The sequence below is a fragment of the Aulonocara sp. 'chitande type north' Nkhata Bay genome, linkage group LG20, assembly GCF_057382095.1.
Source record: "Aulonocara sp. 'chitande type north' Nkhata Bay isolate Kocher_YH1m ecotype deep benthic linkage group LG20, A_spYH_male_GT1.1, whole genome shotgun sequence".
Classification (NCBI taxonomy): domain Eukaryota; kingdom Metazoa; phylum Chordata; class Actinopteri; order Cichliformes; family Cichlidae; genus Aulonocara; species Aulonocara sp. 'chitande type north' Nkhata Bay.
The window spans coordinates 7,577,882-7,596,206 of NC_141363.1; the positions used below are offsets into that span (position 1 = coordinate 7,577,882).

General features: G+C 38.4%; 1 protein-coding gene and 6 non-coding genes across 7 annotated transcripts; 1 reads left to right on the forward strand and 6 right to left on the reverse strand.

The window, feature by feature from the left end:
- Positions 1 to 1,805: 1,805 nt before the first annotated feature.
- On the reverse strand, positions 1,806 to 1,919 carry LOC147305055 (U5 spliceosomal RNA). The gene has a single exon (XR_015126757.1). It is a non-coding gene; the product is annotated as a U5 spliceosomal RNA (small nuclear RNA).
- Positions 1,920 to 2,451: 532 nt separating this feature from the next.
- Positions 2,452 to 2,565, reverse strand: LOC147305056 (U5 spliceosomal RNA). The gene has a single exon (XR_015126753.1). It is a non-coding gene; the product is annotated as a U5 spliceosomal RNA (small nuclear RNA).
- A 2,682-nt stretch (positions 2,566 to 5,247) lies between these two features.
- Positions 5,248 to 5,361, reverse strand: LOC147305057 (U5 spliceosomal RNA). Its single transcript, XR_015126758.1, has one exon. It is a non-coding gene; the product is annotated as a U5 spliceosomal RNA (small nuclear RNA).
- A 531-nt stretch (positions 5,362 to 5,892) lies between these two features.
- LOC147305058 (U5 spliceosomal RNA) lies at positions 5,893 to 6,006 on the reverse strand. The gene has a single exon (XR_015126754.1). It is a non-coding gene; the product is annotated as a U5 spliceosomal RNA (small nuclear RNA).
- Positions 6,007 to 8,692: 2,686 nt separating this feature from the next.
- Positions 8,693 to 8,806, reverse strand: LOC147305059 (U5 spliceosomal RNA). Its single transcript, XR_015126759.1, has one exon. It is a non-coding gene; the product is annotated as a U5 spliceosomal RNA (small nuclear RNA).
- Positions 8,807 to 9,334: 528 nt separating this feature from the next.
- On the reverse strand, positions 9,335 to 9,448 carry LOC147305060 (U5 spliceosomal RNA). Its single transcript, XR_015126755.1, has one exon. It is a non-coding gene; the product is annotated as a U5 spliceosomal RNA (small nuclear RNA).
- A 2,824-nt stretch (positions 9,449 to 12,272) lies between these two features.
- On the forward strand, positions 12,273 to 18,141 carry LOC147305061 (neurexophilin-2-like). The gene is made up of 2 exons (XM_086277396.1): positions 12,273 to 12,489; positions 17,310 to 18,141. Exons 1-2 carry the CDS (start codon positions 12,412 to 12,414, stop codon positions 18,132 to 18,134), a joined length of 903 nt encoding a protein of 300 aa, XP_086133522.1. The 5' UTR covers positions 12,273 to 12,411; the 3' UTR covers positions 18,135 to 18,141.
- The last annotated feature ends 184 nt before the right edge of the window (positions 18,142 to 18,325 follow it).

Genomic DNA, 18,325 nt, shown 5'->3' on the forward strand with positions numbered 1-18,325 from the left:
TCTGGGGGTGACCAACTGATTTATTTATTTGTACTTGTATGTTTTGTCAGTGACCTTAGGACTATTGTGATGCTGAAGGCAGATTAAAGCCCAACTTAGGGATTCTTTAAGTGATTCCACAACTCACTGTTACTGTAACACATGACACTTTATTAAAGTGGATGAAACAGGAATACATGAAAACAGCACTGCAGGACAGTCAATCAGTGAACTTGATTATGAACGCAATGCAAGGGGCTTTACAAAATCAACTGTGTACAGTCAAAAGTGCCTGTCAGGTATGCTGTAATCATACACGTTACCATCAACAATATCATTGTGAATGTTAAATGAATGTCACTTAAAGAAACTGTACAACGAGCAACATATACTGACAATAGCCATACACGGGTAAATGTGTTGTAAATGGAAATGCAGTAAACCTGCCTAGTATGACATTAAATATACGATACACTTACTACTTCATATATCTCACATCGTTTGTAACGAGACGCCGAAAGCACCACCCTCTGCTCGAAGAAGCTTTTGTGCGTGAGTGAAGGCAGCGACTCGGCTGAGCAGGTCCTGTGGAGGTTTGGTGAAGACCATACTTCTCACCCGGCCTGCTGACGAGGTGCAGGGGCATGTGGATTTATAACACGATATTCTAGTGTCGCCATCATCAGTTGTAGCCACTGAAAAGACTAGAAATGGGCGTAATACATTAGATGTTGGTTAGCGCGCAGCTAACATTTACCATAAAGTAAAAGGCTTAAATGAGCTATTCAGCCTCGTGTAATTTCAGTTAAATCCAGTAGCGTCTTAGAGTTAATAATTCACCGTAAACGTAAAAGAAATGCCAGTTTCCAGAAAAACTCCGGAGTTGCCGGCTGCTTCGCTATCCCGCTGCGGGTTGTTATTTTGGTGACGCAACTTCCGTCGACAGAAGATTGGTAGTCTACAGTGGGATTCAGCGCTTCACCTCAGACCCCGGGCCAATGAAAAGACGTAACCGTCTACAGCCACTGTAGACTTTGCGCTACAGTAGACACGGAGCGAACAGGGCTTTGTGTCGGCTCTGAAAGACGCATACTTGCAAAACTGTGCAGTGTGTGCATTATGCCACATCATTGCTTTACTTAGTGTTTATCCTAGTGGTCATAGTGGTGCATTACAGCTGACACAGTGACTGCTTAACCTTATAACTATGGCTCTCTCCTTTAACATTATAAGAGAATCGCACTAATGCAAAGCATCGTTAAATTAATTCGGACTGTTATTGTTCCACTGCACAGAAAATTTTAATAATACGCAAAATATCTACACAATCTGAAGATAAATAAAATTGCCAACAAAACCACGGCTAAGAGAATGACGCCATTTCGCGCAATGGTATGATCACTTAAAGTTTACTCAAAAAAATTGAGTTTATCTTTGATACGTAAAGACAAACCTTTAATATCCATAATACATGCACTACAAAGTTATTGGGGGTGACAAATAAAGCTGCTCTGCGTGCATGGCATTGTGGGAATATGGAGACCCCGCCCCCTGTGTCTTTTAAACGCTTCTTCAGTTTAAAACATGATGGGACTCTTGAATAAAATAATCAACGGTCTCTGAATGGTGTAATATTGAGTTCCATGTTTGTCTGACTATCGTGAAACTGCTACCGAGTTTCAAGTTTTATAAATAGAGGAGAGCTACCGTTGTCGTTACTTCCCGTATCACGTGGGCGTTCCTGGGAATGACCTTCGTCCAACTACTGTAGAAACCCAAGTCTTACTTATGTAGGATTTACTTTTTTTTTTTTAACATGGAAAACAAGCCCCACAAACGCAGGGCATCAAAAAATTGAGTAAAACTCTTGTTGTTCCTCTCCACGGAAATCTTTAGTAAAAGGCGAAAGATTTATACGATCTGAAGAGAAACAAGAGTGCTGGCGAGTACATGGCTAAGAGAATGACCCCATTTCTCCCACTGGTATGATCACTTACGGTTTACGCAAAAAAAAAAAAAGTTGACCTTATCATTGATACGCGAAGATGAACTTTTACTACAAATATCACCAGCACAAGCACCACATAGGTGTTGTGGAAGACAAGATGCATGTGAACTACTTACACTAACTGCTTTGCGCGCATGGCATTGTGGGAATACGGAGACCCCGCCTCCTGCGTTTTGTTAGACGCCTCAACGGTGAAAATTTATCTGGGTTTTCCTTTAAAACATGACGTGACTCTTGAATAAAAGAATCAGCAGTCTCTGAATGGTGTAACACGAATTTCCATGTTTATTTTAGTTCATCGTGAAACTGCTGCCGAGTTTCAATAAAGTCCATATTGGAGGATTGGTACATAAATACGGTCGGCATAAAGAGGCACACGATAAAAGGCCTTACTGACAGTTTACATTGGGAGTAATGCAACAAGTTTCAGATATTACATTTACTTCTTTTAACATTGAAAAAGAAGCCCCACAAATATGGGGCATCAAAAAATTGAGTAAAACTCTTGTTGTTCCGCTCCACGGAAATCTTTAGTAAAAGGCGAAAGATTTATACGATCTGAAGAGAAACAAGAGTGCTGGCGAGTGGATGGCTAAGAGAATGACCCCATTTCTCCCACTGGTATGATCACTTATGGTTTACGCAAAAAACAACCCAAAAACCCGACATTTTATTTGATGAAAAAAGGTAAAGTTTTACTACAAACATCACTAACATATGCACCACAAAGCTGTTGTGCGTGACAGATAAATGTGAACTACTTATTCTAAAACTGCTATGTGCGCATGGCATTGTGGGAAACTTGGGAGACTTGTTAACTAGGACAGAGCTGTCTCTCACTGTTGCAAAAATGAATGGAGGTCTGTGGAGCTGTACCCCAGATAAGTAGGCAGCTTTTAAAAAAAAAATTAAAACATGACGTGATTCTTGAATAAAAGCGTGAATCAACAGTCTCTGAATAGTGTAAAGTAGATTTCTATATTTATCTGGGTCCCACAAATAACTAATGAGGAATTTAAAAAATATGAGGATTTTTCACTTAAAATTACATATTTATCCAATATTCCAGTCCCTGTTGTATTTATCATTTTCTTATGGATGCAAATGTCTAACACTCACCAAGTAGAGCTGGAGGGAATCAATCCAAATCCTGAGAATTTTAAAACCAATGCTGGAATCGGTGTCCGATCAATGCATGCATGCATGAGAGGACAGATGCTTTATGGCCAGCCCACTGAATTGTGTTCAATTTTAATTTTATTGGAAATGAAACTAAATATAGGCTACCTCAGAAATTAAATATGAAAAGTGTCTGGACATAATAACCTTTTTGTGTTGATGGTTGAGTCAATTGTATATATAAAATACATTTTGAGGGGCATACTATAACAACACTGTTATAGTATCAGACTAATACTAGCACGATTGGACCGATAGTGTAGACCAGGGTTGGCTGTCACATTGCTTGTTGTTGTGGATTTCACACATGTTTGCAGTGGTCAATTTGTGGAAAACAGACAAAACTTTGGAGGAAGGAAGTATTTTGTTATTTTGATGGGTGAAAAAAACATTTCATGCTGTTTTTGTATCGAAAGACAAGACACAATTTTAGTCCTTTAAAATATAGACACTTATTAAAAAGCTGATATTAATTGCTTTGATATTAATCTACCTCTCACTATCTGGTTAAAGCCATGTGGTAATGTTTAACAAGAGGTCAGTCTGAGATAGTTGTCTTACTAGTTTTTGGATTGGTTGTCACACGTGACTAACAAGCCTCTGAGCATGACAAATGATTTTGCGGGTAGGCATTTAAAAGCAGTGATATTTTTGTTTCTTTGTTCTCTGAATGGTTTGTTTTGAGTCATTCATCAATAGCCAGCTCAAGAAAGTATGGTTTTGTTGTGTTGTCTGCCCAAACTAAGCTCACAAAGCTTGTGTCTGTGAAGGTTCTCAGTCATCCAGGTCATCGTAGTCAAAGGAGCTTGCAAAGAAAAGTGTCTGGACTTCTTTAAGTTACTTATCTCTGTATCTCTGGCATTTCAGGGGCATACATAACTGACTTGTGTGACTCTGAGGTATAGGACTGCTAGCTAAAGACTCGCAACCTCAAAATGGAAATCTCAGTTAGTTTCCTTACCTGGATGATCGAGCATGGATCAACCTTAAAAAGTACAAGAGTTCAGAGTCAGTTTGATATTGATGTTGTGGATTTTTAGACTGATCTGTTTGCACTGGCTTGCTGGCTATTGCTCAAGTTAGAAAATCTTGCACAAAACACTGCTTGTCTTCTTAAAGATGCAGGAAACCTCTCTCTATTTTTAATGATGTCAGTGATACATCTCATCAACACTGAGACATGAATGTGGAATCGCTTCTCAGTAGAATTTGTAACTGCATTTTAAAGCACTGTAAATTCCTAATTTCACTGCTCATACATCGAATAATTCACTGATTTATAGTCATAGTTTAATTTAAGTAACATTAGGTGGAGTCCATTTCTAAACTTTCTGATGTCTCTATCTGAAAAAATGAAATACAAAGTTACGCATAATTTCTTTTCAATCTCTACTGAAACCCAACTGATAATTATAGGGACCACCAACATGGCCTGTCACAAAGTGTCAGTGTGTTGTTAATAGTTAATTATTTTTGTAACAATTAACTGCAAAAATAGAAGGTATAGGTGTTTTGAGCTATACCTTCAACTTCAATTTAATGAAGGAGTGGTTATTGAAAGATGTTTCAGTGATCATTAGTTCACACAAAGAGTGAAAATTGTGACAACCAAGCCCGATCTAGCATACTTCACTGCACTAGATACTGCTGTTTGCTTCAGTGTTATATATCAGAGATTCAAACTCGTTTTAGATTGTGGGCCACATACAGCCCACTTAAGATCAAAAAAGTGCATAAAACGTTTGGGTGACTGATGAATGTCAAAACTTTAACTCAAAACTTTTACATGCTCATTGCACAGATTGTTCTGTAGTTGTAAAATATAATAAGTACTTGCTTAATTTACTTAATATTTGAAAAATATCAACTTCCCTGATTGTTTATCTGCTAATTAATCACTTTGATGTGGTATGAAAGGCAATGAGGTTTGGCAGTCTCAATAAGTCAGAAAAGCTGCTAAATGTATTAAAATGTCATAAGTATATAATGCATGCACCTATTCTCAGAAATCACAACAGTGCACTAGCCAAGAATTCTCTGTCTACGGTGCAATTAATTATTTGTTTTTTAAACAGATCACAAGCCCCACAAACGCAGGGCATCAAAAAATTGAGTAAAACTCTTGTTGTTCCTCTCCACGGAAATCTTTAGTAAAAGGCGAAAGATTTATACGATCTGAAGAGAAACAAGAGTGCTGGCGAGTACATGGCTAAGAGAATGACCCCATTTCTCCCACTGGTATGATCACTTACGGTTTACGCAAAAAAAAAAAAGTTGAATTTATCATTGATACGCGAAGATAAACTTTTACTACAAATATCACCAGCACAAGCAGCACATAGGTGTTGTGGAAGACAAGATGCATGTGAACTACTTACACTAACTGCTTTGCGCGCATGGCATTGTGGAAATACGGAGACCCCGCCTCCTGCGTTTTGTTAGACGCCTCAACGGTGAAAATTTATCTGGGTTTTCCTTTAAAACATGACGTGACTCTTGAATAAAAGAATCAGCAGTCTCTGAATGGTGTAACACGAACTTCCATGTTTATTTTAGTCCATCGTGAAACTGCTGCTGAGTTTCAATAAAGTCCATATTGGAGGATTGGTACATAAATACGGTCGGCATAAAGAGGCACACGATAAAAGGCCTTACTGACAGTTTACATTGGGAGTAATGCAACAAGTTTCAGATATTACATTTACTTCTTTTAACATTGAAAAAGAAGCCCCACAAATATGGGGCATCAAAAAATTGAGTAAAACTCTTGTTGTTCCGCTCCACGGAAATCTTTAGTAAAAGGCGAAAGATTTATACGATCTGAAGAGAAACAAGAGTGCCGGCGAGTGCAGGGCTAAGAGAATGACCCCATTTCTCCCACTGGTATGATCACTTATGGTTTACGCAAAAAAACAACCCAAAAACCCGACATTTTATTTGATGAAAAAAGGTAAAGTTTTACTACAAACATCACTGACATATGCACCACAAAGCTGTTGTGCGTGACAGATAAATGTGAACTACTTATTCTAAAACTGCTATGTGCGCATGGCATTGTGGGAAACTTGGGAGACTTGTTAACTAGGACAGAGCTGTCTCTCACTGTTGCAAAAATGAATGGAGGTCTGTGGAGCTGTACCCCAGATAAGTAGGCAGCTTTTTAAAAAAATAAAATAAAACATGACGTGATTCTTGAATAAAAGCGTGAATCAACAGTCTCTGAATAGTGTAAAGTAGATTTCTATATTTATCTGGGTCCCACAAATAACTAATGAGGAATTTAAAAAATATGAGGATTTTTCACTTAAAATTACATATTTATCCAATATTGCAGTCCCTGTTGTATTTATCATTTTCTTATGGATGCAAATGTCTAACACTCACCAAGTAGAGCTGGAGGGAATCAATCCAAATCCTGAGAATTTTAAAACCAATGCTGGAATCGGTGTCCGATCAATGCATGCATGCATGAGAGGACAGATGCTTTATGGCCAGCCCACTGAATTGTGTTCAATTTTAATTTTATTGGAAATGAAACTAAATATAGGCTACCTCAGAAATTAAATATGAAAAGTGTCTGGACATAATAACCTTTTTGTGTTGATGGTTGAGTCAATTGTATATATAAAATACATTTTGAGGGGCATACTATAACAACACTGTTATAGTATCAGACTAATACTAGCACGATTGGACCGATAGTGTAGACCAGGGTTGGTTGTCACATTGCTTGTTGTTGTGGATTTCACACGTTTGCAGTGGTCAATTTGTGGAAAACAGACAAAACTTTGGAGGAAGGAAGTATTTTGTTATTTTGATGGGTGAAAAAAAAACATTTCATGCTGTTTTTGTATCGAAAGACAAGACACAATTTTAGTCCTTTAAAATATAGACACTTATTAAAAAGCTGATATTAATTGCTTTGATATTAATCTACCTCTCACTATCTGGTTAAAGCCATGTGGTAATGTTTAACAAGAGGTCAGTCTGAGATAGTTGTCTTACTAGTTTTTGGATTGGTTGTCACACGTGACTAACAAGCCTCTGAGTATGACAAATGATTTTGCGGGTAGGCATTTAAAAGCAGTGATATTTTTGTTTCTTTGTTCTCTGAATGGTTTGTTTTGAGTCATTCATCAATAGCCAGCTCAAGAAAGTATGGTTTTGTTGTGTTGTCTGCCCAAACTAAGCTCACAAAGCTTGTGTCTGTGAAGGTTCTCAGTCATCCAGGTCATCGTAGTCAAAGGAGCTTGCAAAGAAAAGTGTCTGGACTTCTTTAAGTTACTTATCTCTGTATCTCTGGCATTTCAGGGGCATACATAACTGACTTGTGTGACTCTGAGGTATAGGACTGCTAGCTAAAGACTCGCAACCTCAAAATGGAAATCTCAGTTAGTTTCCTTACCTGGATGATCGAGCATGGATCAACCTTAAAAAGTACAAGAGTTCAGAGTCAGTTTGATATTGATGTCGTGGATTTTTAGACTGATCTGTTTGCACTGGCTTGCTGGCTATTGCTCAAGTTAGAAAATCTTGCACAAAACACTGCTTGTCTTCTTAAAGATGCAGGAAACCTCTCTCTATTTTTAATGATGTCAGTGATACATCTCATCAACACTGAGACATGAATGTGGAATCGCTTCTCAGTAGAATTTGTAACTGCATTTTAAAGCACTGTAAATTCCTAATTTCACTGCACATACATCGAATAATTCACTGATTTATAGTCATAGTTTAATTTAAGTAACATTAGGTGGAGTCCATTTCTAAACTTTCTGATGTCTCTATCTGAAAAAATGAAATACAAAGTTACGCATAATTTCTCTTCAATCTCTACTGAAACCCAACTGATAATTATAGGGACCACCAACATGGCCTGTCACAAAGTGTCAGTGTGTTGTTAATAGTTAATTATTTTTGTAACAATTAACTGCAAAAATAGAAGGTATAGGTGTTTTGAGCTATACCTTCAACTTCAATTTAATGAAGGAGTGGTTATTGAAAGATGTTTCAGTGATCATTAGTTCACACAAAGAGTGAAAATTGTGACAACCAAGCCCGATCTAGCATACTTCACTGCACTAGATACTGCTGTTTGCTTCAGTGTTATATATCAGAGATTCAAACTCGTTTTAGATTGTGGGCCACATACAGCCCACTTAAGATCAAAAAAAGTGCATAAAACGTTTGGGTGACTGATGAATGTCAAAACTTTAACTCAAAACTTTTACATGCTCATTGCACAGATTGTTCTGTAGTTGTAAAATATAATAAGTACTTGCTTAATTTACTTAATATTTGAAAAATATCAACTTCCCTGATTGTTTATCTGCTAATTAATCACTTTGATGTGGTATGAAAGGCAATGAGGTTTGGCAGTCTCAATAAGTCAGAAAAGCTGCTAAATGTATTAAAATGTCATAAGTATATAATGCATGCACCTATTCTCAGAAATCACAACAGTGCACTAGCCAAGAATTCTCTGTCTACGGTGCAATTAATTATTTGTTTTTTAAACAGATCACAAGCCCCACAAACGCAGGGCATCAAAAAATTGAGTAAAACTCTTGTTGTTCCTCTCCACGGAAATCTTTAGTAAAAGGCGAAAGATTTATACGATCTGAAGAGAAACAAGAGTGCTGGCGAGTACATGGCTAAGAGAATGACCCCATTTCTCCCACTGGTATGATCACTTACGGTTTACGCAAAAAAAAAAAAAGTTGAATTTATCATTGATACGCGAAGATAAACTTTTACTACAAATATCACCAGCACAAGCAGCACATAGGTGTTGTGACAAGATGCATGTGAACTACTTACACTAACTGCTTTGCGCGCATGGCATTGTGGGAATACGGAGACCCCGCCTCCTGCGTTTTGTTAGACGCCTCAACGGTGAAAATTTATCTGGGTTTTCCTTTAAAACATGACGTGACTCTTGAATAAAAGAATCAGCAGTCTCTGAATGGTGTAACACGAATTTCCATGTTTATCTTAGTCCATCGTGAAACTGCTGCCGAGTTTCAATAAAGTCCATATTGGAGGATTGGTACATAAATACGGTCGGCATAAAGAGGCACACGATAAAAGGCCTTACTGACAGTTTACATTGGGAGTAATGCAACGAGTTTCAGATATTACATTTACTTCTTTTAACATTGAAAAAGAAGCCCCACAAATATGGGGCATCAAAAAATTGAGTAAAACTCTTGTTGTTCCGCTCCACGGAAATCTTTAGTAAAAGGCGAAAGATTTATACGATCTGAAGAGAAACAAGAGTGCTGACGAGTGCAGGGCTAAGAGAATGACCCCATTTCTCCCACTGGTATGATCACTTATGGTTTACGCAAAAAAACAACCCAAAAACCCGACATTTTATTTGATGAAAAAAGGTAAAGTTTTACTACAAACATCACTAACATATGCACCACAAAGCTGTTGTGGGTCACAGATAAATGTGAACTACTTATTTTAAAGTGGCTTTGCGCGCATGGCATTGTGGGAAATATGGACAAACATTTTGTTACAGGGCAAGCAATAAGAGCAATCTCTGAATTGTCCACTAGATGGCGGTATGATATCTCATTTTGACGGCATCCACATTTTTAAGACATCTATGTTATCATCTACATGATCCTAACGCTAACCCGAACCTATAACCTATTTATTTATTTGTTTGTTTATCTAAAGTTGACCCTTCCAAGTCTTGGCAATCAGTGCACACAGAAACATCCCTGTAACAGACAGCATCAGAAATGTTTTTTTCCAACATTTTTCCCCAAACCTTTTGCTTGTCTCTAAGGAGCAATGATGACTTCGATCTCACGTGGTCAGTGAGAGAAGGGATCTCTCATAGACATTATAATTAAAACAAAACAGCTACTTTAATCCTCAACACTTCAAAAGTAATACACATACATATTTTCTAGCAGCCATATACTGTATATATTTTTTTAAAAGATAAAAACATAGCCTATGTCACAAACTGTCTTGAAGCCCTGAGTTCAACTCTTTGGCTTCCATCTTGGGTTTTTAAAACTGGACGTGATGATCGACAGAGATATAAAACTGATTGCATGCTCATTTTACATGCACGTGGGACCATCATATGTCAAATCATCCTGCGCTGAACAACACTTGAGAACAGTGACTGTCCCCATGAGCTCTCCGGCAAAGTTTTTCTTCTGATCGATCCGAAATCAAATGTGAAATCGGGACATTTTCTCGTCGACTTCAATACAATCAAACTTCTTTTGCAACCAGTGAATTCGCCCCCTGCTGGCCGTTATAAAGAAGGTAGATCAGGGTCATTTTGCATAGTGGGCCACATACAGTTCACTTTGAGCTAAAGTGAGCTAAACTGCATGATCAATGTGTAAAATTACAGTTAGAAAAATTGTTAATTTACTTTAAAGTTTAAAAATAACAGACTATGCTATAATTACGATGATAAATAGCCAAGCATAGTTATTAATAGTATAGCTGAAAAACTTTCTGACCATTCATTTAATAATTTATCTGTTAATTATTGCTTTGATGTAGAATGGAAGGTAGTGGGGGTGGGCAGTCTTTATCAATAGAAAAAGCTGTACAAATGAATGAAATTGTAGTTAAAGTTTAACAATGTATGCTCTCCTTCACATTTTCTAAAGTTGGGCCAGATTCTTCACCTGGCCAAGTTTAGCCCCCGGGCCTTATGTTTGACACCCCCAAAGCTGATTTATTGTTTTATTTTTCAGACTTGGAGTCATAAAACTACTAAGAATTGGCACTTCTGGTTACATTGGTCCAAAGTCACTGGATTTTCAGTTAGATGCCTGTGGTTAACACAAACTTTATCTCCTACAAAATAAAATACATTGGTGCGGTAAATCATTAAATATCCATCCTTCCATTTTCTTTCACTTATCTAGTAAGTAAATATCTCACTTGTAAATTTTGAAGTCATTAAAATGCTGATAGTTAGCAGTTTATTTCCGGTAAATGGATTTTGAGGAAAAAGAAAGAAAGAAAAATGTGGCTTTAATTTGTGGAGAACATGTTGCTGAAAAACACATTTTACCTATGATGAGTTTTATGTCATGCAAAGCCTATTTGCATGTGTGTGTGTGTGTGTGTGTGTGTGTGTGTGTGTGTGTGTGTGTGTGTGTGTGTGTTTTGTGAGCAATTGTAACTTCTTATCTTTGTCTACAAAACAAAAAGATACATGTAAAGGTCAGCTTAGGGACTATATTTAAAATACTTCAGAATGCTAATCCCCTTCACATTACCACATTTTTTGCTGCCACAGAAACACTGACCACATGTAAAAACTCACTAACTGTGAATACGACACAAACACCGGCTGTAGAAATGCCCTCAAGGAAAGCAGTGGCTCAATCTTCATGGCTTACATTTTCTCTAATCCTACCTGCTTTAGTGAGATTTTTATGTCAAATCACAAAATTACTTTAAACTAACTATTAAACCTAAGTTGATTTAACTCACACTCAAAGCAGCAAGCGAACATATGCTTTCAAAGTTAAACCAGTTTAAAATGCAGGTGCTCTTTCACACTCATCGTTATCTGTCAAGTGGAAGAACTAGTGTGGAGGTGCTCGAACAGATGGAGCGCGGTGGGTTTGTGCATTTATACAAAATCTAATTTTGGTTCTTTATTCAGTTTAGGTAGCTGGTTACTGCTCGCAGTGATTCTGTGGCTTAAAGTTTCACTGCGGCACTGAATCTCATCAGTTGTCAGTAATTTTTCACAATCCCCGGAGAGCGCCCTCGTCATTTCTGTCAGCCTCCCTGTGGCTGTGCGGGGACAGGGAGGGCTGTCAAACTGTGCCTGCCCGAGAGCGCCTGGGTTGATGAGTCATAATAAGGGCTGTCCAGGTGGTGAAAATGAGGCTGTGTGAGTGTGTGTGTGTGTGTGTGTGTACATTTACAGTACATTAAATTTGTTCTCCTCTTATGGATGCTATACTTTATTATAAATTTTTGATCACGTCAAGTCAGTTGTACATATGTGTGTGTGTGTCTTGGGGGCTAGAGAGAGAAGGAAAAACAGAGTAAGAGAGAGAGAGAGAACAGGAGTCAGTGGGAGGGAGAGGAGAGGCGAGCAGAGCGGAGTGTTCACTCCATTTCTTGGGGATTTTCGAGTCTCTCACTGCGGATTGTCTCCTCTTCTTTAGAAGTGAAAGTCGACTTTAACTCCGTTAATCATTCGGGCAGATTGCCTGTAACAAAGTCCCACTCTCTGGATGGAGAAAGGCTGCTGCAAAATGAGGGCTTTGTGTTTGAACTTTGCCATCACCTGTCTGTGGCTTCTTCCTTCATCAGTGAGTAGACTGCAGACAGCCTTTGCACCAAGTGCATGAAGAGTTACTTCCATTCAGATTTCCTGTAAATGTGTACCATTGATTATTAGCGATCAGTACGTTATAATCAAATTTATGTGCTGCTTGATTTCTGCCACTCATTCTGAGATTACAGCACTGTTGCAGAATAAGACATGGACTGTCAAAATTATCCCAAACATCACTGTAGTTTTAAAAGGTAACAAGTAACTTGCCATGGGATTTTAAGAAGTAGAAAATAGTTTAAATGACTTGGTAAAGACTTCATGGGATTTGCTGTTTTGAGAATATTGTGAGAAAAAAAAAATCAGAGACCTGTTCATTTTTAGGAATGAGAAACGGTGTCTTGCTCTGATGTGATTCGCTTTGTTACTTTCAAACTTAAGACCGAAGACGTTTTCATTGTGTGAAATTGTACTAGGACTTGATTAAAGTGGAATCTTTTGTTAGATAAAGTTCAGGAAGGATGAATATATATACCGCTTTCACATTTTAAATTTGTTCCAGTCCCATGGTGTCTAATTCTCTTTCAAGCGTAGTTGTAATTTAATCTGCGCCCCTTTCTTTAATTCAACTTTCTCATGCTGCACGAGCAGCAGACTGCATCATCTGCATCTCTGGTATTTAAGATGTCAAGTGCAAACCCTCAAAGCAACCTCATTTTGTGCTTTATTGCTTGAACTAAATGAGTGCACGGGCTTTGTCAGTCTGAAGAAGTTTCATCACCCTGGGGCTTAAAAACATTCAAACTTATTTTTCTTTTCTTTTTTTCTTCTTGGTTAAGCCGTTAAAAAAAAACAATCCAAAAAACTGACACATTAAGGAACTTTTTAGCCAGTGGCAAGAATTCTATCTCTCTGTCCTTAAAAAAAGCAAACACTCCTCCCAGGCTTTTCAGTTGCTTTTCAGTTTTTACTTTTTTTTTTGCTTCTGCAGGTACTTTTACACACGTGTTGTGCTTGTATCCCCTCCACTGCTGTTGCTCAGTTGCAGTCACTGAGCCAGTGACATTGCTGTCACACTGTGGGCTCCAATTAGGGCAGGTGAGAACAGCACGTAGCTGGAGCTTTGGGTTTGTAACAATAGGCGCAGCTGGAGCGCACTTGGTTAGGGGAGGAAGGCAGAGATTGGCACACAGGGATGAGGTGGTTGGGGGGGGGATGAGAATCCTGCTTGTTTGAGTAAAATAATGATATCCTGGGAGCTGTTTATTCAGAAATCTAGGTGAGATTAGCCCTAAACCTCCATCTGCCTCTGACACATTATGGCAAAAACAGAAATCAAGTCCCAAACAGTGAATGTGAACAACTCATGTCCCTAGAGGCGTAAAAAAATCTTGTCCCATCACCCACAGAGCATCCACCATTACACCTAAGCTAAAGTAAGTGTTTATATAAAAAGAGAAGTGTCCAATTAGTTTTTATCCTAAACTCATTGAGCAAAATTGGTGTTATATACTTTTTGTATATACAGTTTGCATACTGAGACGTAGCTTCACGTGTCAGCCATGCAGAGCAAATATGTTACATAAACATCACTTGATTTATTGGGATTTGTGTATTTTAATAGACACAACAGCAGGTGGTTGCCTGGCTTATGATAAGCTGCTTCATCAGTATGAAGACGTATTTAGTTTTCATGGTCACACTCTTATATTTTTGGAGTGCTATTTCTTTTTTAAACCCAAGAGGGACATTCAAGTGGAGTTAATTACCGTATTTCTCTGTGTTAATGATGTCTTCAGTTCTGCGTGAGCTGTGCATGAAATGTGGCGCTATCACAGAAGCCAAAATATTTAACATTAAAGCAATTAGTGGCAACAGATTGGTTTTTAGTTCCTGTAAAATATATTTGGAGTGTTTCTCCGGTACAGTGGAGTCAACACTGTAAGAGGCAGCTTAATGTATCATTTTGATGTGGTGTATTTTTTTCATATAATCTGCAGGCTGTTCACCCATACTGTTTCATCAGATTTGACTTCAGGGGAAAGGCCAGGGAGCGTAGATACCTTTATACAATCTATTTCCCGAAAAAGGGACAAAATAGGACAGTAGAAGGAAGGAGGACAATGTGGGTGGAAGTGATGAATACAACGAACAAAACATGAAGTCGTAAGCTCTTACCTAACAAGATGCATTCAGGTGAAAGCTTAATCCCTTATTCATTTCAAGAAGCTGTCCAAATCAATCCAAGATTAGAAGCTGGGATATTTAAGGTAATGAAGAGGAGGAGGAGGAAAAAGGTTAAAGATTTTTTAGTCTTTTTGAGACCACTGAGACATATTTGGCACAGAAGGAGCTCAATATGGAAATGTGCCTGAAACAGATGCATATTTTTCATATTTTCATACATTTATTATTTTATTGATTCTTCAGCAGCCACGTTTCTCTCTATCTCAAGCATATTGATTAATCAGCCTATAGACGGTCCATTACCAAGGTCGTGCAGAAACGACGATTGAAAGTTTTAAAGGGGGAGTGAGAGAGGACGAACGGACGGGCAAATTAAAACGTGTTAATGGCAACAAGAACGGGACTGTGTTTGTTTGTGGTGTGGGTGTGTGCATGTTCCTCATTACTGTAGTCCTTGCCTGAAGGAGATAACCTATTGATCACAGTCAATTTCAAGACGTTCTCAGTGCGAGGGCCCGCAACACTCAAGAATAATTATTTAAATCGATTATGTGCTGCCTTATAGTGCAGCTACAGTCAAGCTGTCCTTCCTTTGTGGTCATCCAGGTGGTCAAGGGCAGTTTTGCTCTTCATCTTTCTTGTCACTTTCTGCAGTCCAACAACAAAATCGTGTGACTTTTTTACTGTCGTTTTTTTTACTGTAGTTAATGGTGACAATGTTGACAACCCCAGAGTTGTTTTGGGTTACAGTCGATATTATAAAGTTCTTGTAGTTGTCTGTGAGCATTGGTGGATATGAGTTTCATTTGGTGCTTTTAAGAGTTGTTTTATTAGTATAACAAAACACAAAAGTAGTTTGCGGCTAATCAAAGAGGTTCGATTTTAGGATTTGGGTCTCTCTTTCTTTTTCTGCCTCTCTTTGATATATCAGTATCTACGCCAGTATCAAAAAGCTGGATGAAATTTTACATGTGGTGCTTACTGAATTCAAAATAAATAAAAAGATAAATAAAAAACAAGGCAACGTGTCTTTTCACTACTTGGCAAATCGGCCAATTACAACACAAATTTGGGGGATTTTTTTCCTAACAGGGACTGTTTCTTCAGTTAAAACAATCTACAAAATGTTATATTCTGTAGTGTTTATGGAAAAATGGTGTGCAAAAGCACAACACTGTGGCCAAATTCCATTTGTCTCCATTGTTTTGAAACTGCACCGGAGATCTCAAAAACTGGCATCTCAGTGTTTAATGCAAAGTAAAATGCATATATATATATATATATATAAACACACACATACATATATATATATATATTACCCCTGTGGATACACAGTTGTGGTGAGATGTTTAGACTCATCATGGGCATAAATGTCATGGTAATGTGGGGCTTGTAATGATTTCTTTGAACTGTTCTTTTTCCAGGGTGGAATGATCGTACAGCAAACATCTGTAATGGTTTAAGAAAAATAAATAAGTATGTACACAAGTTTTAATTTATTTTGGACAACAAGCTTCTAGCATAATTCTGGCTGGATATTTGACCAATCTTCATTTAAACAAGGTTGTTTAATGGCATGGAGCTTTTAAGCAGGGTCTACACATTTTAAACGGGACTGAGGTTGTGGCTTTGGCACGGCCATTCCAGAAACATAATGGGCCATTTCTAAACAGCTACAAATTTGAGGATAATCGGTTTAATGTAAGAAAAATTATTAGGATGTGTTACCACTTTGTCAAAGTGTGAAAGAACACCCAAGCTGTCCCCTCAGATGAGATGAAATTGGTTAGGATGTTCAGGAATAACCAGGTAACCACCATGGAAATTTTACATTTCCACTTTTAGGCTTGACTAAGATTGCAGATACTCACACAGACAAGTCAAATGGCTTCTGGAGAAAATTTTAATGGTCGATAATTCAAAGATTGACCTGTGTGGTTACAATGACAAGAGGTTGTTGGAGGAGTAAGGGCGAGGTTCTAAGACCACTGTACCTGTTGTCAAGCATGGTGGTGGTCACATAATGCCCTGGGTCTGTTCTGCTCCCATTGGTACTGGTATATTGCACACGGTAGATGGAATAATGAAGAAGGGGTCTCTCCGAATACTTCAACTTCACCTCAAATCAACAGCTTGGACACAACTGCATGTCCGAGTTGGACAATGATTTCAAACATCTCAAAAACATGATTAAGCAGGCTAACAATAAGCTTCTGGAATGGCATTCCCAAAGTACAAATCTCAATCCTATTGGGAATTTGTGGACTATGCTTCAAAGAAGCCAAGTAGAGTGTTCAAATATCCTGCAAGAATGATGCCAGATACATGTTGGTGGCTACCAATAATGTTTGGTCTAGGTGAAACTTACTAAGACATTTAACCAAATGTTAGTGGGGTTTATGCATGCTTTTGAGCTTAGATAAAATCCAAAACATTTCAGACTTGTGAAGCTAATTCTTGTTTTATTTTTTTAAGTCATTAAATATGTATGTTGTACAATCCCTGGAAAAAGAACAGTTCACTAAAACCCCAAAGCCCCATGACATTTATGCCCATAGTGACTGTTAACTTCTGAGCACAGCTGTATGTAAGCTGACAAATAAGCTATATCTTGCAACAATGGATGAAGAACATTTTCAAAATTCACTATTTTATACTTTTTTTCCACAGGTCCAAGAGATATCCAAGAAACTGGAATTCCAAAGCCAAGAGTGGGGTGAGGCGGAAGGAGGAAGAGAAGGTGCTGGTGGAGCAGCACTGAAAGTTAAACATATCTCCAAAGATTTACAGATCATCTCCACCAAACATAAAACACCTGCTTATGGCTCGCTTGGCCCATACGGTTGGCCTCAGAACTTCTCACAAGCCCTGGATCAGTATCTGTATCGTCCTCCTCCCAAATCCAAACCTCCAGCTAAAACTTCCCCAAAGGCCAAAAAGATCCTGGGCTGGGGGGATTTTTACTTTAATGTGAAAACAGTGAAATTTAGCCTCTTGGTGACAGGGAAGATTGTGGATCACATCAATGGAACATTCAGCGTCTACTTCCGCCACAATTCATCCCGTCTGGGGAACATATCTGTCAGCATCGTTCCACCTTCCAAAGCTGTGGGATGGGAGGTTCTTGATCCTGCATCTCAGAGTGTTCACACTAAAAACTCAGTACTGCTCCCAGATCTGATGTCCCAGTTGCCAAGCCCTCCTCAGTCCACCAGCTCCACTCCTCCCGAACAGCAGAAGCAGCAGCAGGACATGATGATGGTGACTGAACTCAACTGCCGGATCGAGTACCAGAGAACCAACCGGTCCAAGAAGACCAAGCCCTGCATGTACGACCCAGGCCAGACATGCTACTCAGAAAACACCCAGTCCCAGGCAGCCTGGATCTGTGCCAAACCATTTAAGGTTATATGCATCTTCATCGCCTTCACTGGCACAGATTACAGACTGGTGCAGAAAGTTTGCCCTGAGCAGAACCAGCAACACTTTGGGTGACAAATTCTGAGATATGATACACTGACTTCTCACTTGTCCTTCAAACATCCTTCAGAATCATATGTTCAGTTTTCCAAACACCTTCAACATAAAGATACATCGTCAGCCTGTCAGTGAATGCAGATTGAGTCAAAACTTGTATTGTCTTTTTTAAGGATTTAAGTTTTGTGTAAGCTTTGTGTTGTCTGAAA